We start from the raw sequence: 24,613 nt of genomic DNA, 5'->3' as shown, positions 1-24,613 counted from the left end.
CATGACGTGTGTTAAAATTTAATATTATATGTATTTAATCAAACATGAATAAAACAAATATTAAATAATATGCAGCATGATAGGAAAGCAAAGAACCTGCGTATTGAACATCATTAACCATTTATCAAACCAATCTGAATTTATTATAAAAGTATGGACAGATAAAAGAATTTACAAGTTTATGTTTGTTTGGATTACCATTTAGGACAGAATTTAAATTATATCCATGTTCGTAAAAATACATGTGATATCTGATGTTGGAATAATTAGGACAAGTAAAGAAGTAATGTAAAGTATCCTCATAGGGTGACCACAGGAACAGAATGGATCAACTGAAATGTGCCGTTCAAACATGTGCGCTTTCAAATCACTGCACCCGAGTCTGAGTGGATAATTTGGCAGAAACGTGTACCAAAGTTTTTATCAAATATATTAAAATTCAGTGGTTTTGATGATTGTAATAAATTTTTGAATTGGCCTATTGTTTCAATAGCATTATGTGCTTGGTGATTTACATTTTGAAGTATGTGCTATTACATATGCTATTTAATGTTATATTATATTGTATTATATATAAAAAAGAAGAAGATTTGTTGGTATTCTATTACATCTCTTCATTGAGGACCTTTTGTCCTACCCGTTGAGGGCTTTTTGTCTTGGGGGCATTTAGCCTAGGGGTGTTTTGTCTGAGGGTGTTACGTCCTTGTGGGCCTATTGTCCTACCACCATAAATATACGTAAAAATCTAAACTTTTTCTTCACGGTAAAGTGTCTTCAGTTTTCTACCTGAAGATTTATGAAGCAGAAAAGGTTGGACGATTATTTCGTGAAGTGAAATAAATTTGTTAAGATTAGTTTATAATGTAAATCTACTCCTAAACAAAACAACGAGGATCATAAAATGGATATGAAACAGTTCAGCCGAAGCGTACTTTTGCTTTAATATTTGAAAATGAAGACTAAATTAAAAGTAATACTTCTGGTGAAGACATAGAGAAATGAAAATACACAATGCCATTTTAGAAAGTGGTCAAATGCAACATATGTCATATTTGGGATTACACTTTCTTAGTAAAGTACAGATTCTAGTTCCGGATGGGACTCAACCCAAAAAGTACTAGAATCTGTACTTTACTAAGAAAGTGTAATCCCAAATATGACATATGTTACATAGAGAAATCGTTGTGTTGTCAAGGGAAGTCGAATTACTTACAAAAAACAAACAAACAAAAACAAAAATAATTGGTAATTAAAGTTCATACCGGAACATATATACTGGACAAAATAGGGATATTGGTATTTTTATGATTGATATTTTATCAGTGTGGCAATGAATAAACAGATCATTATTCATAATATCATAATTTACATAGAAACGCTTAAAAGACCGTAATGAATACGAAAGAAATGGAATACAAAGGTGATCAGCAACGATAAGGAAATCAGATGGACGGAGAAATACCTTCAGTTGTTATCGAGAAACGCTTTCCCTTCTTTTAGTCATATGTGGAAACTGCGGAAAGCTGGAGAAAGGAAATGGTTTGACATACTTCTTGTTCGTTTGAAGTGAGCCTTTGACGCGCACTTTGTAGCTATGAGTAAGTATTATCCAAGGGAGATAATTCATACAACATGGCGCACGTTTCTTTAAATTCGTTTTTTACAGTCGGTAAGGTTATGTTTTAGTTGTTGAATCAGATGACTATTTTTGTGTTTTTACATTTGTCAAGGTTAAACTCTTAAAGGAGTATGAATGCCTCCCATATTTAATAGTAGAAAATCTCCTTAACATTTTTATTCCCATTTTCATCAGAGACCATTAGTTCAGCAAGCTAAACGTCGTGTTCCTGCCAAGGCATACACGACGTTTAGCTTGCTGAACTACACAGACCATATTATATGGTCTCTGATTAAAATACAGTTCGCTCTACCATGAGTGTCCTCGTGCTTTAACTATAATAGTTAAGGGCGAAAGTGTGCTTTATTACACTATACATGGTGGTAGAACGAACTGTATTTCTTTTCTAAGATGCCAAATTTAATACTTTCAAAGGACAATTACGATTACTCTAAGGCAGAAAACAAACGACGGTGTCGGTGATCTAAATTAAATATCTTCGCACAGGGCTAACTGGCGCGCTGTTCTATTGATGTGTCTGCTCCCCCTGCGTTAACACGAACGTTACCAGAAAAAAACAAATGATAGACAGTTTGATGACGGTTTACGTTTGGATTAAATATCTTCTCTAAATTATTTTAATTACATCTGTGATTAACGTAAACCATATGGTGCAATATGAACGTCGCATTTCTACTACCAACGTAAGTTTAGATCAGTACATCCAGATGAAGCTGAGTAGTTAAGCGACATTCCACGATTGAAATTGTGGGAATGTACACATTGCGAACATTACCGTGTCGCTGAAAACTTGTAAGTCGAATTGAGACATTTTAAACGTCGGAAAACATAGACCTAACGTTTCCACCAGTGACGTTAGCTGCGTGAAGCAACTGCAAACCAAGAAACGGGATGCAACAGAGTAGTTTACTGTTGGAGGCTGTATGGGGCGATGACAACTGACATGCATCGTGACGTCGGTTACTTTGTGACATAATGCAAAAGTGTTCGATTATGAGGGGGCAGACTAGAATGGCGCAGTGACGTAAATACATTGTGACGTAATGCAAAAAGTGCACATTATCGTCTGAAAAAGTACTGTCGATGCCTTTGATCATTCACCGAAGCATCTTAGAATTTCATATGTGCATTTGTCACGTGCACTAAAACATACCGACTGAGAATTTAATACTCCATATTCCCAATTTGATTTTTCCAGATTGACTATGCTCTACAAAACAAAGATGGACTGTCAGCAGGGGTATGTATAATGAATGTTACATTTAGATAAGTTCAGAAGGAACTGTACAAACATATTGACTATTGTTTAAACCATCAATGCTTTGCTAAAGAAAACTATAACTAATTTATTTGCATATAAAGTGTAGATAATCATGATAATAAGTGATTGTGTAGACAGGATCTTAGGTTATGTGGCAAGTTTGTAGTGTGATTACACAGGTGAGTTAACCTTTTGATCACCGCCTCCGTGGTGTAGTGGTTAGAGCGTCCGCACCAAGAGCGAAAGGTCGCAGGTTCGATCCCCGAACGCGTCATACCAAAACACGTTAAAATATGGTACTTGTTGGTCCCTGCCTGGCGCTCGGCATTAATGGGTACAACAAGGACTGGTCGGCTCGGAGTCAGTATAATGTGTCTGAGTTGGGTATTCATGCTTCACTGCGGCATGGTATCTCAGTGGGCTAGCACTATAAAACCAGCTTAAGTCTGGGCTAGTAAAAGCAGCCGCATATACACATACACACGCATGCACGTCGTCATATGAGCGAAATATTCTCAAGCACGACGTAAAACCTAATTTCACCTCACCTCACCTTTTGATTATGTGGGCAAGGCATCTGATCTCAGAGGTATGTGGTCCAAATCCAAATTGTTATTCAAATCCAGAAGCCTTATGCCTGTTGCACTTACTTAAACACTTATCGGTCATCTTGTATCTGTACTTGCCTTAGACCAAAGGGGAATTGTGTAAACATAGTATATTACTCAAAGATCTATCATGTCTATATAGCAGGAGTTTATGTAGCACAAATGTAGAGAATGGATGCTGAAAATAAATCACTGCATCCAGAGGGACGCACAATATTATTCTCTGTACCCACAAAACATCTATTATTTTGTCGTGTTTGGTTGTTTCTTTCAGAGCAGTTACTCGCATCATTTCGTCCATCAGTCCAAATGATCAATGATTCATTCCAGGCTCTACAGAAGTTATCAAAACATACAGTTTAAACCATTACTTCATAGGACCCTCATATTGCCTGCAAAGACCCTTACAAATAATAACTTGGGGTCCACTGGACCCCCATGTGTGAGTCGACGTACGGCCCTGATGTAGTTGTTGTATTCAACTGAATCTCTCAACAACATAACCATGGTAACACTTTGGACAGTTTACTTGTTGTTTGCAGGAATTGTTGTCATTTCAACACGCCCACATTGCGAGTCCTCGGTGCCAGTTGGAACACCCTGAGTCACAAGTGCAGAGGGTCCTGGATCCCCCCTACGATGAAATGGTAGCAGCCCATATCAGGTAGAGTACTGTTACAACTGATACGCTTGTCTCTGTATGGAGGGGTGACCATAGTCAACTCGTCCATGTTAGGATCTGCTGGTAAAGTTTCACCATTGAGCCTAGTCTCTGTATACAGACCCTGAAGTGAAATATATCCAAGAAAGCCCACACCAGTCTGAAAATGTGGCAAGTCTAGATCCTCAGCTGGCTCCTTTTCATTATATTTTTATTTTTTTCTACTATGAACTTTTTCAGTAAAATATGTTCATTTCCTAGTTGTTAGTCTACATTGGCCCAGTGTCAGCTTATTCCCTGTCCAGTGTTTTATAAATACATGTTCGCTGCTGCTCTGTGGGTCTGTGTTGGGGCATTTTGAGATAGACTCATCTTTCTTGCTATGTCGTATGTGTCTTACTGATGAAAATGATATTCAAGTCTAGGTCAAGGTTCAAGGCAGAAGTATTAGTAAGTTCATCACGTCTGCTCATCATGTTCATCAGAGCTCTGCTTCTATGGGAGCTGAAATGGGATTTAACATTGTGTTCAAAAGTATAGCACAGGTATAGCTAATTTTGTGAGTGTGGGTTGTGGCGGGTGGGAATGGGTGTGTGTATGTGTGGGCGTGTAGTTTTATAATGCTTGACCACTGAGATACAGAATTTTTTATTCCCTACCCAGACGCAGTATACTGATGCAGCCAACAGTCCTTGTATCACATGTATTCCTTTAATGCTTGAACGTCAGGCAGCATCTCCACAAGCTTCATCTTTTAACACATTTCCCTTGTTAACACATGACACTAGACATTAATAATAATAAGAAGAAAATAAGGGACCAGTGGCATAAACTGATCTTAGTGTTAATAACAACAATGAGTGTATTTCTATAGCGTTAAATACTCCAGGAACTAAGTGTCTGCCCCAAGCGCTTGGACAGCTCATTATTACCCAAGATAACCCAAGCTGCCTGTGAGGCGCTAGAAGATTATAGTCACATGACTTATCCCACCAGGTACCCATTTTCTGCTGGTGAACAGAGGCACTTTAGAACAAACTCACTTGCTAAGGTGAGACCACATATATCACATGTGCTTCGTTGTAGGGCAGGACTGAAGTCCTAGAAACTTTTAGGAGTCAAGCTGCCACACCATCACCCATAAAAGGATTCTCCCTGCTCGGCATTGCTTAACTTCAACTGATTTGCGACCTGAGCTCTGTGCACAGGACCACACACCACCACCACCAGTGTTAAGACAACTGTAAGGCCCATTCTCCAACATAAGCTTACAATGATCACAGAACTAGGATCACTTTGTGCAATGAATGGGCCCTGGGTTGCAAATATAAAATGTAAGTCTTCTCAATGGACAGAAATCATGTATTCATAACATAATATATGAACCTGTGGAGAACAATAATTCATAGTGAATGTGTTTATTTTATGCCGTATCGTGACATTGTTGAAGATGTTTCTATGTTTCAACTGTTGTGTTAATAATAATGCTTTTCTCCACCAGATGCTGTTGGGCTGTTGCCAATCATGATTTCATTGAGGCGTACGGCTGTCAGGCTGTCGTTGTACAATATCCTTTACTTACCCGGCATTACAAGTGTTCATGTTGGGATTTGCCCTGCCCCAAATGTCAGCAACATGCTAAAAGAAATTTCAAATGTAGAGTGAACAAGTGAGTTTAGTTTTACACCGCACTCAGCAATATTCCAGCTATATGGCGGCGTCTGTAAATAATCAAGTCTGGACCAGACAATCCAGTGATCAACAGCATGAGCATCGATCTGCGCAATTGGGAACCGATGACATGTGTCAACCAAGTCAGCGAGCCTGACCACCCGATCCCATTAGTCGCCTCTTACGACAAGCATTGGTTACTGAAGATCAATATTCTAACCCGGACCTTCACAGGTCTCAAATGTAGAATAGACCTATCCCAGTTATAATTATTTTTCAATACTATCAGTATTAAGCTTATATTATAATATAACCACAGTAAAAAGGGAGAATTAAGAAGAAAAGACTTTGTATTCTATTAGTAATTCACTGGACATTATCCGGTAAGATGCAGGTTTGAATTCGTCTTCAGTAACCCATGCTTGTCATAGCTGGCAACTAACGAGATCGGGTGGTCAGATTCCCTGACTTGGTTGACACATGTCATCATATCTCAGTTGCGTAGATCAATGATCATGCTGTTGATCACTTGATTGTCCAGACTCGATTATTTATAGACCGCTATTATATAGCTGGAATATTGCTGAGTGTAGCGTAAAACTGCTCACTCACTCGCTCACACTCACTCATAGGACATTTTTTCAGTGAATGTTAAAACGTTTCTCAATTCAGGAAAAACAGTTTTGTTTAAACCCTGAGCAGTAATCTAAGATGTCACATTTTGTACTGCAGAGCTGCATCCCCTGGGTTGGTCAGACACCTGTGATCATTGGTTCAAATCCTAGTGCACTCAAATTCTGTTTCTAGTTGGTCACACCATACCCAGGCTCATGGGTTTGACTAAACGCACTCTGTTTGAATCGTAGATAAGTCTGTGTTGTAATTTTCCCATGATTATGATCATGTATAAATTAACGTTGAAGTGTAATTGTACTTGTCCCCGGGCCTCTCTGAGTTTATGACTGAAACATATGTCAGATAATGGTTTGGCCCAAACTGCATGTGAGCCTATCCCTGGATTCATTATGGATGTACATTGACCTTGACCTATGACACAGCCTTCACCAAGGCCATGCAGAGTCAGAAGGAGGAGAACTGGTCCCTGCCCCTCATGTTCAGCGTGTGTCTGGATCTCCGTCGGTTCGCCATCAGTGTAAGTAGTCACCTTTGTGTTCCTGGGTGGAAAATTTGCATTTTGTCTTTTGCAGAAATTCGAACCTATTTGCAAACAGTCATAATCTGAAGTATACTCTGATGAAACCACTGACACCACCCCTGACACCACCCCTGACACCACCCCTGACTGCACTCCAGACATCATCCCTGATGCCCAAAGATACCAACCTCTGATGACACCTCCCCCTTTTCAAACTCTGTATGACACCCTTACCAGCTCCACCATCCCCAGACTTATTCCTGACACAACACGCTCCTACTGGTATCACCATCTGATTCTACCCCTTACAACACCCCTTAACCCACCTCTTACACAACTGCTCACACCATACCTTATACCACCCCTCACACCATACTTCCCCTTACACACTCACCCTCACACACCCCTCTACACCACACCACCTTATACCACCCCCTCACACCATCCCCTGACACCACACCTCCTCATACCATCTCTTACACCATCTCTTACTCCACCCCTTTACACCACCCCTGACACCACACCTCATATCATCTCTTACACTATCTCTTACACCACCCCTCACACCACCCCTCACACAACTCCTCACACCACCCCTTAACCCACCCCTTACACAACTGCTCACACTATCCCTTATACCCATACACCCCCTCACACCACCCCCTCACACCACCCCCTGCACCATCTCTTATACACCACCCCTTATACCACCCCTCTACACCACCCCTCATACGACCCCTACACCACCACCCCTCACACCACCCCCTTATACCATCTCCTTACACCCACCCCTCACCCACCTATCACCCCTCACACCACCCCTCACACCACACACACCTCATACCATCTCCTTACACCATCTCTTACACAACCCCTTATGCCACCCCCTCACACCCACCCCTTATACCATCTCTTACACCACCCCCCTTATGCCACCCCTCACACCACCCCTCACACCACACCTCATACCATCTCTTACACAACCCCTTATACCACCCCCTCACACCACCCCTTCACACCACACCTCATACCATCTCCCTTACACAACCCCTTTATGCCACCCCTCACACACACACCTCACACCATCTCTTACACCATCTCTTACACTTACACCCCCTTGTACCACACCTTACACACCACCCCTTACACCACACCTCATACCATATACCACACCCCTCTTACACAACCCCTTATACCACCCTCACACCACACCTCATACCATCTCTTACACAACCCCATATACCACCCTCACACACCCTCATACCATCTCTTACACAACTCCTACACCCCTGACATCACCCCTTTACACCACCACCACACCTCCCCTGAGATCACCCCTCACACCACCCCCTGAGATCACCCCTCACACCACCCCTGAGATCACCCCCTTACACCACCCCTCAAACCACCCTTCACACCATCCTTCACACCAGCCGAAGACCCGGGTTCGATTCCCCACATGGGCACAATGTGTTAAGCCCATTTCTGGTGTCCCCCGCCGTGATATTGCTGGAATATTGCTAAAAGCGGCGTAAAACTAAACTCAGTCAGTCAGTCCTTCACACCATCCTTACACCACCCGTTATATCACCCCGCCGATACCACCATTGACAAGCCCTCTCTTCACACCCACCCTACAACCCTGATAACCCCTCTTCCCATGTCACATCCTGACAAACCAGGCTTGTCCTGATAACACACCACCACAACAACCCCACTACACTCCACCCCTGACAGTAATATAATACTATAAGTTGTTCACTGGTCACGTGGGGGGCATGGGTTGATGTTTTTCGATGTTTGTTTATGTTCCCTGAGCTTAGGGGAACATAAACAAACATCGAGGGTACATCAACCCATGGGCCCCGAAGGACCAGTGAACAAATATATTTATCTTACTGAACACCTTAATGTCAATTTTGAATTGTTTGAAGCATCGGTACAAATCTTTTGCAGCTAGATTTTGCTGACAAGAAAAACAGATTTAGAGTTATCTCCCTTCCATCGCATTTGCATTCGCAAAACATCAGTAATTCTCGCACATCATATGTGATTCAATGTAATTCGAGATAAAGAATGACTACCACTTAAGGACCAAATGAGTTGCCATTGACAGCGGGTACATTGAAATGTTACTCACTTGTTAGCGGGGATACATTGAAAATAATAAAGAGCTCTCAGCCAATCAGAAAGCTTTACATTTATGTGCGACGTTAAGATAAAATATAATATACCCACCTTCTGACAAACCCCAGACATCCAAGCCTGACAACCCCTCCTCCTGACCCCCACTCCAGACAATGAATCCCAGACTCTCACTCCCCTGACAACCCTCCCCCGACCCTACAGTGTGTATGACTGCTGCAGGCTGACGTACAGGCGGTGATGAAGAGTCGAGGCAAGCCCGGGGAGAGGATGGAGAAGGCAGCAGAGCTACTCATGGGCTGCTTCCGTGTGTGTGCCAGCGACAAGTAAGTCACATGTCTATAACTGTGTTTAAGGTTGCTCATTCTTTCATTTGAATCAGTGGCAGACACTTACACTGTATCAGTAGTTCGCCCCAGATATTTCACTTCATAGATGGCCAGCAGTTGATGAATCCTCCAACCAGTTACCAAGTATCTGAAGTATAAACACACAAAGCTACTTCGATGTCTGTTATGAGATGTTCAGCAAAAGAGAACATGGAAATGCATACTTGATGATTGTCTTCTGATTGCTTGATGATTGTCTTCTGGGAGCTTTGGTCATTGTCTTCTGGGTGCTTGGTGATTGTCTTCTGATTGCTTGATGATTGTCTTCTGGGAGCTTGGTCATTGTCTCTGGGTGCTTGACAGGATTGTCTCTGGGTGCTTGGTGATTGTCTTCTGGGCTTGGTGATTTTCTTCCTGATTGCTTTGTGATTGTCTCTGGGTGCTTGGTGATTGTCTCTGATTGCTTGATGATTGTCTTCTGGGGAGCTTGGTCATTGTCTTCTGGGTGCTTGGTGATTGTCTTCTGTTTGGAGCTTGTGGGATTGTCTCTGGGTGCTTGGTGATTGTCTCTGGGAGCTTGATGATTGTCTCTGATTGCTTGGTGATTGTCTTCTGATTGCTTGATGATTGTCTCTGATTGCTTGGTGATTGTCTTCCTGGGAGCTTGGTGATTGTCTCTGGGTGCTTGATGATTGTCTTCTGATTGCTTGGTTATTGTCTTCTGATTGCTTGGTGATTGTCTTCTGGGAGCTTGGTCATTGTCTCTCTGGGTGCTTGGATTGGATTGTCTCTGATTGCTTGATGATTGTCTCTCTGGGTGCTTGGTCATTGTCTTCTGATTACTTGGGTGATTGTCTTCTGGGAGCTTGGTGATTGTCTCTCTGGGTGCTTGGTGATTGTCTCTGATTGCTTGGTGATTGTGTTCTGGGTGCTTGGTGATTGTCTCTGATTGCTTCTGATTGCTTTGATGATTGTCTTTTGATTGCTTGATGATTGTCTCTGGTGATTGTCTTGCACCACCCGCTATATCACACCTCGGATACCACCATTGACAAGCCTCTTCTTCACACCCACCCTACAACCCTGATAACCCTCTTCCCATGTCACATCCTGACAAACCAGGCTTGTCCTGATAACACCACCACAACAACCCCACTACACTCCACCCCTGACAGTATATACATGCTGTTGTTCACTGGTCATTGAGGGGCATGGTGTTGATGTCTCTTGCTTGTTTATGTTCCCTGAGCGAGGGGAACATAAACAAACATCGAGGGTACATCAACCCATGGGCCCCGAAGGACCAGTGAACAACATATTTATCTTACTGAACACCTTAATGTCAATTTTGAATTGTTTGAAGCACGGGTACAAATCTTTTTGCAGCTAGATTTTGCTGACAAGAAAACAGATTTAGAGTTATCTCCCTTCCATCGATTTGCATTCGCAAAACATCAGTAATTTCCGTACATCATATGTGATTCAATGTAATTCGAGATAAAGAATGACTACCACGAAGTACCAAATGAGTTGCCATTGACAGCGGGGTACATTGAAATCTTACTCACTTGTTAGCGGGATACATTGAAAGCAATAAAAGAGCGCTCAGCCAATCAGAAAGCGGCATTTTTGTGCTTAACGAAGATAAAATATATATATACCCAGACATCCAAAGCCTGACAACCCCTGACATCCAAGCCTGACAACCCCGCTCCCTCCTCCTGACAACCCTCCCTCTCCAGACAATGAATCCCAAACCTCACCCTGACAACCCCTCCCCTGATCCCACTCCAGACAATGAATCCCAGACCTCACCCCTGACAACCCTCCCCTGACCCTCCAGTCTCTACAGTGTGTATGACTGCTGCAGGCTGACGTACACGCCCGGCGGTGATGAAGAGTCGAGGCAAGCCCGGGGAGAGGATGGAGAAGGCAGCAGAGCTACTCATGGGCTGCTTCCGTGTGTGTGCCAGCGACAAGTAAGTCACATGTCTATAACTGTGTTTAAGGTTGCTCATTCTTTCATTTGAATCAGTGGCAGACACTTACACTGTATCAGCAGTTCTCCCAGATATTTCACTTCATAGATGGCCAGCAGTTGATGAATCCTCCAACCAGTTACCAAGTATCTGAAGTATAAACACACAAAGCTACTTCGATGTCTGTTATGAGATGTTCAGCAAAAGAGAACATGGAAATGCATACTTGATGATTGTCTTCTGATTGCTTGATGATTGTCTTCTGGGTGCTTGGTGATTGTCTTCTGATTGCTTGGTGATTGTCTTCTGGGAGCTTGGTCATTGTCTTCTGGGTGCTTGGTGATTGTCTTCTGGGAGCTTGGTGATTGTCTTCTGGGTGCTTGGTGATTGTCTTCTGGGTGCTTGATGATTGTCTTCTGATTGCTTGGTGATTGTCTTCTGATTGCTTGATGATTGTCTTCTGATTGCTTGGTGATTGTCTTCTGGGAGCTTGGTGATTGTCTTCTGGGTGCTTGGTGATTGTCTTCTGATTGCTTGGTGATTGTCTTCTGATTGCTTGATGATTGTCTTCTGGGAGCTTGGTGATTGTCTTCTGGGTGTCTTGTCTTCTTGCTTGATGATTGTCTCTCTGGTGCTTGGTGATTGTCTCTGATTGTCTTGCTTTGATGATTGTCTTCTGGTGCTTGGTGATTGTCTTCTGATTGCTTGGTGATTGCTTGATGATTGATTCTCTCTGGGTGCTTGGTGATTGTCTTTCTGATTGCTTGGTGATTGTCTTCTGGGTGCTTGGTGATTGTCTTCTGATTGCTTGGTGATTGTCTTCTGATTGCTTGGTGATTGATCTGTCTTAGTGATTGTCTTGGTGATTGTCTTCTGGGAGCTTGGTGATTGTCTTCTGGGTGCTTGGTGATTGTCTCTCTGATTGCTTGGTGATTGTCTTCTGATTGCTTGATGATTGTCTTCTGGGTGCTTGGTGATTGTCTTCTGGGTGCTTGGTGATTGTCTTCTGGGTGCTTGGTGATTGTCTTCTGGGTGCTTGGTGATTGTCTTCTGGGTGCTTGGTGATTGTCTTCTGGGAGCTTGGTGATTGTCTTCTGGGTGCTTCAGTGATTGTGATTGTTCTGATTGCTTGGTGATTGTCTTTCTGGGAGCTTGGTGATGGTGATTCTCTGGGTGCTTGGTGATTGTCTTCTGATTGCTTGATGATTTCTTCTGGGAGCTTGGTCATTGGGAGCTTGGTGATTGTCTTCTGGGTGCTTGGTGATTGTCTTCTGATTGCTTGATGATTGTCTTCTGGGAGCTTGGTCATTGTCTTCTGGGTGCTTGGTGATTGTCTTCTGATTGCTTGATGATTGTCTTCTGGGAGCTTGGTCATTGTCTTCTGATTGCTTGATGATTGTGTTCTGGGAGCTTGGTCATTGTCTTCTGGGTGCTGGGTCATTGTCTTCTGATTGCTTGATGATTGTGTTCTGGGAGCTTGGTCATTGTCTTCTGATTGCTCGATGGTTGTGTTCTGGGAGCTTGGTCATTGTCTTCTGGGTGTCTTCTGATTGCTTGATGATTGTCTTCTCGGTGCTTGATGATTGTCTTCTGGGAGCTTCGTCATTGTCTTCTGATTGCTTGATGATTGTCTTCGGAGTGCTTGATGATTTTCTTCTGGGTGCTTGGTGATTTTTTGGTCTGAGTGTTGTACTTCTGAGGGTTTTCTATTATTCCTGTACAAATTTGTGTTATTCCAGCCGAGCTGCCGTGGAAGACTCAAAGAAATGGGGAATGTTGAATCTTGTCAACCAGCTGTTCAAAATATACTTCAAGGTAGGTTATTAGCATGATTAGTGAGTGAGTGGGTGAGTTAAGTTATATGTCGCACTCAACAATATTCCAGCTATATGGCGGCCGTCTGTAAATAATCGAGTCTGGACCAGACAGTCCAGTGATCACCAGCAAGAGCATCAATCTACACTATTGGGATATGATGACATGTGTCAACCAAATCAGCAAGTCTGACCACCGGATCCTGTTAGCAGCATGATAAGAATTGTTAGTTTCCTTTTTCAACTATTTGTCTCTTTTACTCCAGATCAACAAGCTTCACTTGTGTAAACCTTTGATTCGGGCCATTGACAGTCTGGTAATCAAGGATCGGTTCAGTCTCTCCCAGCTCATCACATACAGGTAGGTCTCTCTGTCTCTCCCAGCTCATCACATACAGGTAGGTCTGTCTGTCTCTCCCAGCTCATCACATACAGGTAGATCTCTCTGTCTCTCCCAGCTCATCACATACAGGTAGGTCTCTCTGTCTCTCCCAGCTCATCACATACAGGTAGGTCTCTGTCTCTCCCAGCTCATCACATACAGGTAGGTCTCTCTGTCTCTCCCAGCTCATCACATACAGGTAGGTCTCTCTGTCTCTCCCAACTCATCTCTCCCAGCTCATCACATACAGGTAGGTCTCTCTGTCTCTCCCAGCTCATCACATACAGGTAGGTCTCTCTGTCTCTCCCAGCTCATCACATACAGGTAGGTCTCTCTGTCTCTCCCAGCTCATCCCATCTCTGCTCATCACATACAGGTAGGTCTCTCTGTCTCTCCCAGCTCATCAGCTCATCACATACAGGTAGGTCTGTCTGTCTCTCCCAGCTCATCACATACAGGTAGGTCTGTCTGTCTCTCCCAGCTCATCACATACAGGTAGGTCTCTCTGTCTCTCCCAGCTCATCACATACAGGTAGGTCTGTCTGTGTCTCTCCCAGCTCATCACATACAGGTAGGTCTGTCTGTCTCTCCCAGCTCATCACATACAGGTAGGTCTCTCTGTCTATCCCAGCTCATCACACAGGTACATCTCTCTGTCTCTCCCAGCTCATCTGTCTCTCCCAGCTCATCACATACAGGTAGGTCTGTCTCTCCCAGCTCATCACATCACATACAGGTAGGTCTCTCTGTCTCTCCCAGCTCATCACATACAGGTAGGTCTGTCTGTCTCTCCCAGCTCATCACATACAGGTAGGTCTGTCTGTCTCTCCCAGCTCATCACATACAGGTAGGTCTGTTTGTCTCTCCCAGCTCATCACATACAGGTAGGTCTGTTTGTCTCTCCCAGCTTTTCACATACAGGTAGGTCTCTCTGTCTCTCTCCCAGCTCATCACATACAGGTACAGGTAGGTCTGTCTGTCTCTCCCAGCTCATCACATACAGGTAGGTCTGTCTGTCTCTCCCAGCTCATCACATACAGGTAGGTCTGTCTGTCTCTCCCAGCTCATCACATACAGGTCTCCCAGCTCATCACATACAGGTAGGTCTGTCTGTCTCTCCCAGCTCATCACATACAGGTAGGTCTCTCTGTCTCTCCCAGCTCATCACATACAGGTAGGTCTGTCTGTCTCTCCCAGCTCATCACATACAGGTAGGTCTCTCTGTCTCTCCCAGCTCATCACATACAGGTAGGTCTCTCTGTCTCTCCCAGCTCATCACATACAGGTAGGTCTCTCTGTCTCTCCCAGCTCATCACATACAGGTAGGTCTCTCTGTCTCTCCCAGCTCATCACATACAGGTAGGTCTCTCTGTCTCTCCCAGCTCATCACATACAGGTAGGTCTCTCTGTCTCTCCCAGCTCATCACATACAGGTAGGTAGGTCTCTCTCTGTCTCTCCCAGCTCATCACATACAGGTAGGTCTGTCTGTCTCTCCCAGCTCATCACATACAGGTAGGTCTCTCTCTCTGTCTCTCCCAGCTCATCACATACAGGTAGGTCTCTCTGTCTCTCCCAGCTCATCACATACAGGTAGGTCTCTCTGTCTCTCCCAGCTCATCACATACAGGTAGGTCTCTCTGTCTCTCCCAGCTCATCACATACAGGTAGGTCTCTCTGTCTCTCCCAGCTCATCACATACAGGTAGGTCTCTCTGTCTCTCCCAGCTCATCACATACAGGTCCCAGGCTCATCTCCCACAGGGTAGGTCTGTTTGTCTCTCTCCCAGCTCATCACATACAGGTCAGGTCTCTGTGTCTCTCCCAGCTCATCACATACAGGTAGGTCTCTCTGTCTCTCCCAGCTCATCACATACAGGTAGGTCTCTCTGTCTCTCCCAGCTCATCACATACAGGTAGGTCTGTCTCTCCCAGCTCATCACATACAGGTAGGTCTCTCTGTCTCTCCCAGCTCATCACATACAGGTAGGTCTCTCTGTCTCTCCCAGCTCATCACATACAGGTAGGTCTCTCTGTCTCTCCCAGCTCATCACATACAGGTAGGTCTCTCTGTCTCTCCCAGCTCATCACATACAGGTAGGTCTCTCTGTCTCTCCCAGCTCATCACATACAGGTGTCTCTCTGTCTCTGTCTCTCCCAGCAGCTCATCACATACAGGTAGGTTCTCTCTGGTCTCTCTGTCTCTCCCAGCTCATCACATACAGGTAGGTCTCTCTGTCTCTCCCAGCTCATCACATACAGGTAGGTCTGTCTGTCCCAGCTCATCACATACAGGTAGGTCTGTCTCTCCCAGCTCATCACATACAGGTAGGTCTTCAACCGAAAGCCAGGATGAGCTCTTTAACTTACTTACAAACCAAATGCCTGGGATTTCAAGGATCTTGACGATAGTATCACTAGAAGCTTGTAATAAAGGTGCAAGGTCTGTTTCTGGCAGATGGATCAGATTGTATATGTTCCATGTATTGACGTTCATTACCAGAGGGTTGTTTCTGCTCACAGGTACTATGTCGGGAGGAAGGCCATGTTTGACAGCGACTACAAAGCAGGTATGTGTTGCCCATCCATCCTCAATCCGCTCTTTACACTGTTGATAATCAAATCTCTACACTGTTGATAATCCACTCTTAACACTGTTGATAATCCACTCTTAACACTGTTGATAATCCACTCTTTACACTGTTGATAATCCACTCTTAACACTGTTGATAATCCACTCTTTACACTGTTGATAAACAACTCTTAACACTGTTGGTAATCTGCTCTTTACACTGTTGATAATCCACTCTTTACACTGTTGATAATCCACTCTTAACACTGTTGATAATCCACTCTTAACACTGTTGATAATCCACTCTTTAACACTGTTGATAATCCACTCTTAACACTGTTGATAATCCACTCTTTACACTGTTGATAATCCACTCTTAACACTGTTGATAATCCACTGTTGATAATCCACTTAACACTGTTGATAATCCACTCTTTACACTGTTGATAATCCACTCTTTAGTATTTGTATTACTTTGTTTTTCACATTTCACTTCACTCGGACTGTTGATAATCCACTCTAACACTGTTGATAATGCTCTTGACACTGGTAATCACTCTTAACAGTGCAATCCACTCTTTAACACTGTTGAAAACATAATCCGCTCTTAATCTGTTGATAATCCATCTACACTGTTGATCCTTAACACTGTTGATGCCACTCTTTAACACTGTTGATAATACCTGTTAACATGTTGATAATCCACTTTTTTTACTGTTGATTGTCAAGGAAACCCATGCTTGTCGCTCTTAGATTTGTATTACTCTTGTTTTTGAAGAAGAATATCTTACTTTTGCATTTGAGACAGGATCAGTGTGGAAAATACTCTCATCCACTAACCCTAACCCTAACTCTGCTTGTCATAGCCCTAACCAGGTGGTCATACTCACTAACCCTAACCCTAACTCTGCTGACCCTAGACCTACCCTAGCAATAGCCCTGGCCCTGGCCCCCTGACCCTGGCCCTGACCCTAGCCCTAGCCCTAGCAATCCTGACCCTGACCCTGGTCACATGTCTTCGGGTCCCAATTCCCCGTTCCGCTTCGTATCCCTGTTTATGCTGTTGATCACTGGAATGTCTGGTCCAGACTGGATTATTTACAGACTGCTGCCATAAAGCTGGAATATTGCTGAGTGTGGCTTAAACATCAAACAGACAAACAAAACTGTACTTGACAACTCATTGCTTAAACTCCCGGACTGTGAGTCCCAGCAGTGATAGAGGACGATCACCCAGTCTGTTACATCCGCCACAAACCTGCAAACACTTTGTTCATGTTTAGGAATATGTGAGTGACTGAGTGAGTTAAGATTTTACGTCACATCGGCAATATTTCAGCCATATTGTGACTAAAGCAAGTTATGAATATATCAACAATTTAAGGGAAATTATAAAATTCTGCCAACGAAGGACAGTAAAACAACTAGATTATCACAGATATAGATATAAAACTAGTAACTAAATCTAAAACATTTGAACTATACAAGACGATACAATATAAAAAAACAGGCTATTGATCGCCAACAACTGAAGGTAGATCACCATACTAGGAACCATGGGGACTTTTGCTACCTGCATGGACCCTAGCTGGATTTACACCATCCCTTCAGCCGCTGGCGATGTAGGAACATTTAGCCGAAAGTTAAAATAACAGAAATGCTACGATTAAAAAGTATGGTTGTGCCATATGGACTTTGAAAGTGTTTGGGACTTACGTTTTAGGAATATGTAGTTATGGGATCTTGTTGTCTCTCTCTTCAGGGACAGATGCCAACCTTCAGTGTTCTACACAAGTACAACCTCAAGCAATTTGCAGATGTTGCTCGGGCAGTGAGGTAAGGGAGATAACTCATTCACAAAGTCAAGAGTTATCTTATCTTGCTTGAATTTGGTTTATATCTCTGTAACATCATCATCTCTACCACAACACCAGCATCCCAATCAATATTGTGCCGTTAGTGAAAACAGTTGATATCTATTGAGCATTGCCAAATCCTGCATTTAACACTGCATAGAAGCTGTGCTTTAACACTGTTAAGAATTCAGCCTTACTTTACGTTATTGCGAATCTCTACCATTGATGATTGCATACCACACAGTCATGCCTGTAACACTGTCATGACTGCCTGTTACAATGTTCTCCCTACTTAAACACTGTTATGATTCTCTAACATTGTTGTCCTTGTCTCTAACACTGACACCCATGGAAGGTCCAGGTTAGAATGTGCCTTCATTAACCCATGCTGCTCGTAAGAGGCGACTAACGGGATCGGGTGGTCAGGCTCGGTCACTTGGTTTACACATGTCACTAGTTCCCAATTGCGCAGATCAATGCTCATGCTGTTGATCACCGGATTGTCTGGTCCAGACTTGATTATTTACACGTATTTACTGTATTCCCCAGTTCTGGCAACCTGCTGCAGCTGAACACAGCGTTCCTGAAACACGAGGCGTTCTTCATCAAGTGCGGCATCTACCTGATCCTGGAGAAACTGAAGATCATCACCTACAGGAACCTCTTCAAGAAAGTGTAAGTCAGACATTAAGTGTCCTCACTTCACATAGCCAAGTGGTTAAAGTGTTTGCCAATGTCATGGCAAAGTGTTAGGTTCATTTCCCCACATGAGTAGAATGTGCAAAGATATTGCTAGAATATTAGTCAAAGAAACGTAAAACCGTACTAGGTGTCTGATTATACATATTTCTGGTCGCCAATGTGACTTCCAAGTGTGGATGGTTGGGATGACTATTAAGGGGGAAACAACTATTGCGATAGCGATAGTCTATTGCGACCAACTATTGCAATACTATTGCAATAGTTTGTCTCTCCATGAATTGTCTCACTTGAAGTTGTTTCCCAAATGAATGTATAGTTTATATGAAATAAACACAAGCTGTAGTTTCAGTCTCTTTTAATAACTGACAAGAGACTTGAAACCCAGAACATGTTTGTTGTAAGGGGTAACGGGGCAGATAACTCTAAGTAAAAGTGAACGAATCTGGTACTTCCTGTATTTTGCACTGCACATTTATCAACGGAAGTCAGTTACTAAGCTGTCAGTAGTCACACATACTATCGATGCATAGATAGATTTTCGTTTCTACCATTGATTAATTGCTATCAGAAACTCAAAAATTGCAATCCATCAATATTTCGATGCATTCTTACAGCCCTAGTGGATGGTTTGGTACCAGCAGAGTAGCAAGAAACCAGTCGTCAAATGATTTTGTCGTTTGACATTCACAAACATTCTCCTGTATCACATCACCATGGCGATGCATGCATCTGTGTTTGTTACAGATACTTGATTCATCAGAAGAACCATCTTCTGCCTCTCGAAGACTTCACAATGGCTCTGAGGCTCATGGATGTAAGTTCACAACAAATTCACATATTCTAATAATACGATTATATATTCACCTGTATTTACCTGTAATTAAATACCAGAGAAGGTCCAGGTTGGAATTGGTCATCAGCAACCAATGTTTGTCGTGAGAGGCGAACTGACCATTGTGGTGGTCAGGTCACATGTCATCGTGTCCTGATTACGAAGATCGATGTTCATGCTGTTGATCACTGACTTGTCTGGTCCAGATTTGATTATGTACAGGCCGCCACTGTAAAGCTGGAATATTGCTGAGTGCAGCACTTTTCAACCAACCAGCCTGTATTTTACCTGTATTTATCTGTGGGTCCTCGTAACCCAAATATATTGACTGTTAATGTCGGACACCCATGCCCCAAACTAAACAATCGTGCCTCTCATATTCGTCAGCTGCTACACAAAAGTGAACCCAGGTAGGACCAACCTCGTATTTCTTGTGCTTGATGCAAAAGTTGGCAAAAGGAGGTAAAGTCAGTGTATGAAATAAGGCCCGTCCGACCACCTGAGACGGGCTAGATTTCTGACGGACGGTCTAAATTTACAGCTTGTCAGCCCGGTGGTCTGGTAAAATATTTAGATGTCCCATACATCTGAGCAAATTGACCATATCTTGGTGTCTGGTCTTGATTAATCCATTTGGGCTGGTTGGATTTTTGGCTTATTTCTTACACTGGTAAAGTTGGTACAGTGTGTATAATGGTTAATGGGTGTCATCATTACCAGATGGATTGATACAAATACCATAGACATCTGCCTTGGTCCAGGGTTGATGATATACAAATAGTTATGAGATTAGTGCTCATACCACTGACCACAGGATCGTCTGGTCTAGAGGGATGATATCAGATCAGTACTCATACCATCGACCACAGGATCGTCTGGTCTAGAGGGATGATATCAGATCAGTACTCATACCATCGACCACAGGATCGTCTGGTCTAGAGGGATGATATCAGATCAGTACTCATACCATCGACCACAGGATCGTCTGGTCTAGAGAGATGATATCAGATCAGTATTCATACCATCGACCACAGGATCGTCTGGTCTAGAGAGATGATATCAGATCAGTATTCATACCATCGACCACAGGATCGTCTGGTCTAGAGAGATGATATCAGATCAGTATTCATACCATCGACCACAGGATCGTCTGGTCTAGAGAGATGATATCAGATCAGTATTCATACCATCAACCACAGGATCATCTGGTCTAGAGAGATGATATCAGATCAGTACTCATACCATCGACCACAGGATCGTCTGGTCTAGAGAGATGATATCAGATCAGTATTCATACCATCGACCACAGGATCGTCTGGTCTAGAGAGATGATATCAGATCAGTACTCATACCATCGACCACAGGATCGTCTGGTCTAGAGAGATGATATCAGATCAGTATTCATACCATCAACCACAGGATCGTCTGGTCTAGAGAGATGATATAAGATTAGTACTCATACCATCGACCACAGGATTGTCTGGTCCATGTGGCTGACAGTATGAGCACTGATTTCATGTAGCAATAAGCTTTGTGTGGAGTTTTGATCTTGTAAGGTTCTTGCTTGTCTGAGGTCTTTATATATGTCCGTAATGTTTGTTCCAGGTTGAAGACATCGATGACGATGAGACCCAGTGTATCATTGCTAACCTTATATATGAGGTGGGTGAAGTCCTCAGTAGGTTTCACTTTGTGGGATTCAGGGGTGAAATGGGGATTGCATGGTCACAATGACTCTTGGCATGGACACTAATTGTGTGTCCTCATGTTTCGGTCACACACACGACTAGAATCATAAACAACTTACTAGCAATACACATGTCGAGACAGATCCCCATACAACACGGGATGAATGAATGTTGACATGTTTGAGGATGAAAGATAATCCAAACCACAATATGCTTTGTAAGAGTAGATCAGAGGCAATTAAAGGCACAATGTCATTGTCACAGGTCTTCGAAAATATTTTGGCCTATCTTATATATATTGGGCATATGCACTCACTTTAGCTTCCTTTTGATGTAATAAAAGACTTATTATCCCTTACGACTTGCCTGAAATCGTTAATTGAAACTTTGAGGGGAATAGCTTCCAAACACAGTGACACCACTTCATGGCAAGAACATGTATGGAATGTAAATAATTGCTCTTTACATCGAAAACTGTCGCACACAGTGTTGTTGGTGTTTGACGAACTGGTTTCAATCACAAGTTGTGCGGCGGATATTCATAAAGAGCGCTCCAAGGGACATAACTCTGTGGGGTTCGCATAAAAATAATGTTTGGCCGGTAGAGGGCGTAAGTATCGATTTAATGCAACGTTGCATTAAGTAATTTAAACTTTTAATTTGATATTGTAATCTAAATACGTACAAAAAAAATAAAAAATTATATGTCAGCTTCCCTGAGGTCTGATAGTATTATTGAGAGAAATGCATTATGTATTTTTTAGAGTTAGTGGTGTGATGAAGTGCCTTAAAGGAAACAGTGCAGTAAGATCCTATGTAATAAATGATAACAGAAATACTACATGAGAAATGATTCTTGTATTATTAACATGCCATTCTTGTAACATTTTGTATCATGCATGGATATTTTATTTTTCAGAACAAAATCAAAGGCTACATCTCCCATCAGCATCAGAAGCTTGTTGTCAGCAAACAGAACCCGTTCCCTGTGCTATCAACTGTTTTATAGTACATCACCAGCAACATCTGAAACATTTCTCATCTTCAGCATCAGAAGCTTGTTGTCAGCAAACAGAACCCATTCCCTGTTCTATCAACTGTGTTATAGTACATCACCAGCAACATCTGAAACATTTCTCATCTTCAGCATCAGAAGCTTGTTGTCAGCAAACAGAACCTGTTCCCTGTTCTATCAACTGTGTTATAGTACATCACCAGCAACATCTGAAACATTTCTCATCTTCAGCATCAGAAACTTGTTGTCAGCAAACAGAACCTGTTCCCTGTTCTATCAACTGTTTTATAGTACATCACTAGCAACATCCGAAACTTTCTCATCTTCAGCATCAGAAGCTTGTTGTCAGCAAACAGAACCCGTTCCCTGTTCTATCAACTGTTTTATAGTATTTGGACACTGCATCAGAGGCAACTAACAGGATTGGGTCGTCAGAGTCGCTGTGCTAGGCTCACATGTCATTGTATCCCAGTTACGTAGATCGATGCGCATGCTGAAGGTTGGAATTAGTGAAAGGTTTTACGCTGCTGTTAACAATAATCAAGCAAGGTCACAGAGCGGGAAACCAGAAACGGGCTCCTCATATTGTACCCATATGGGGAACAGAACCTCGATTTTCAGTGTGCTGTCATGTCTTCACTGGCAGTATTGACGAAGTAAGGGACCGTTCATAATTTATGGCTGGTGGGGTGGTTTGTGGGTGTGTGTGTGTGTGTGTGTGTGTGTGTGTGTGTGATGATTTTTATGGAGAAACATGTACAATGTGAGATGTACAAAGTGACCCCCCATGTCATGTACAAAATCAATGACCCCGCCTCCCCTTCCTCAATTTTTTAAAGCATAATTTTGAAATATTTTTAGGTACAAAATTGCTGACAAACCCCCACTCCCCACCCCCAGAACAAGTGTACAAATTTGATGATCCCCCCTACCTCCCATGAACAAAATGGGTGACCCCCACTTAAAATCATCATCAAACCCCTCTAGCCATAAATGATGAACGGTCCCTCTAGATAAAGAATGCTTCACTGCTATCATGTAATTCATATGTACATGTTCATCTAAATGTTCCTGTGTTGTATGTATCATATACATCCTACTGTACAAATAAACATCAAATGTAAACGTTTCTGATTGTTTGTACTGTAAACAAGTTTTTGGGTGGGTGAGAGATTTTACTCTGCTTGTAGCAATATTCCAGCAATATCATGATGGAGGACACCAGAAAATGGGCTTCACACATTGTACCCATGTGGGTAATCGAACCCAGGTCTTCAGCGTGACGAGCGAATGCTTTAACCACTAGCCTACCCCAAAACCCTGCTGAGGTTTTGGCCTTATCATTACTACTAAAAACAAATGTAAAAATACCCATATTTGTTTATTTTAGAGACCATGAAGATCTGGGTTAGAACTGATCTTCAGTAACCTATTCTTGTCATTAGAGGCGACTAACGGGATCGGGTGGTCAGACTCGCTGGACTTGGTTGACACATGTCATCAGTTCCCAATTGTGTAAATCGATACTCATGCTGTTGATCACTTGATTGCCTGGTCCAGACTCGACTATTTACAGACGCTGCCATATGACTGGAATATTGCTGAGTGTGGCGTTAAACAAACCAACCAACATTTATTGCATACAGTGACATTACGTTTTCAGAATGTAAGAGTTTAGTGAGAAAAGGAAGAGGTGAATCCAAGTTGTTATTAAATCTCAGTTGAATGAAATTTTACGATTTGAATCGGGGTGATTGTGGCTTGTAAATGGTGACCATATTGTGTATATGAAGACTGAAATGATATAGGTTTTGTTTCTATGCCAACATGATTTTGAACTATTCAATTTTGCAAAAGAAAACTACCCCTGGTCACAAATATACACTCGACAACACACCAGTTTGGTGTTGATTTGATCATGCTCAGAAATAGCAGGATGTTTAATATAGAACAATCCAAAGGCTCTGCTGTACTTTCTCACTTGGATGATGTTTTAAATTTATGTTTTTAGACACAAAAATCAAATATGCTAAATTGATGTGTCTCTGTCACTAGACTCTGATTGGCTGATTAGAAAGCTCACATGAAGCTAGCCACAGGTATGCTGGCTTGATTGGCTATGCAGGGCTCCAGATAAGGGCCATATCGGCATATGTACAGATAAACAATATGCACGATACGGTAGGAAATAATTTAGAAAACGTAGCAGATACGCACCACAGCAATGGTGTACGGTCTTAGAATCATTTACAGACGTATTTATCTGAAAAAAGTATTGTTTTATTGTTTATTGACCTGTTTACACA

General features: G+C 42.7%; 1 protein-coding gene across 1 annotated transcript; it reads left to right on the top strand.

Annotated features, from left to right (window-relative positions):
* Nucleotides 1-1,607: 1,607 nt before the first annotated feature.
* On the top strand, nt 1,608-23,072 carry LOC124280995 (PCI domain-containing protein 2-like). The gene is made up of 15 exons (XM_046717003.1): nt 1,608-1,669; nt 2,838-2,879; nt 4,051-4,172; nt 5,671-5,736; nt 6,897-6,993; nt 9,364-9,467; nt 13,189-13,264; nt 13,530-13,624; nt 16,166-16,212; nt 16,993-17,090; nt 17,938-18,050; nt 18,620-18,745; nt 19,517-19,586; nt 21,210-21,266; nt 22,212-23,072. The coding sequence occupies exons 3-15, from the start codon at nt 4,153-4,155 to the stop codon at nt 22,299-22,301; spliced, it is 1,059 nt and encodes a 352-aa protein (XP_046572959.1). The 5' UTR covers nt 1,608-1,669; nt 2,838-2,879; nt 4,051-4,152; the 3' UTR covers nt 22,302-23,072.
* Nucleotides 23,073-24,613: the final 1,541 nt, after the last annotated feature.

The sequence above is a fragment of the Haliotis rubra genome, unplaced genomic scaffold (assembly GCF_003918875.1).
Source record: "Haliotis rubra isolate DU_JTF1 unplaced genomic scaffold, ASM391887v1 Scf278, whole genome shotgun sequence".
Taxonomy (NCBI): Eukaryota; Metazoa; Mollusca; class Gastropoda; order Lepetellida; family Haliotidae; genus Haliotis; species Haliotis rubra.
Note: the sequence above shows the minus strand (reverse complement) of the source record. Positions and strands in the feature narration are given on the sequence as shown.

Bases quoted from the DNA above. Each gene is read 5' to 3' on its own strand.
- LOC124280995 (XM_046717003.1), top strand. From the start codon at position 4,153: ATGGTAGCAGCCCATATCAG. The intron at 17,091-17,937 runs GTGGTCATACTC...CTTACGTTTTAG, and splicing joins CTTGTCATAGCCCTAACCAG to GAATATGTAGTTATGGGATC. The intron at 21,267-22,211 runs GTGGGTGAAGTC...TTTATTTTTCAG, and splicing joins TTGCTAACCTTATATATGAG to AACAAAATCAAAGGCTACAT.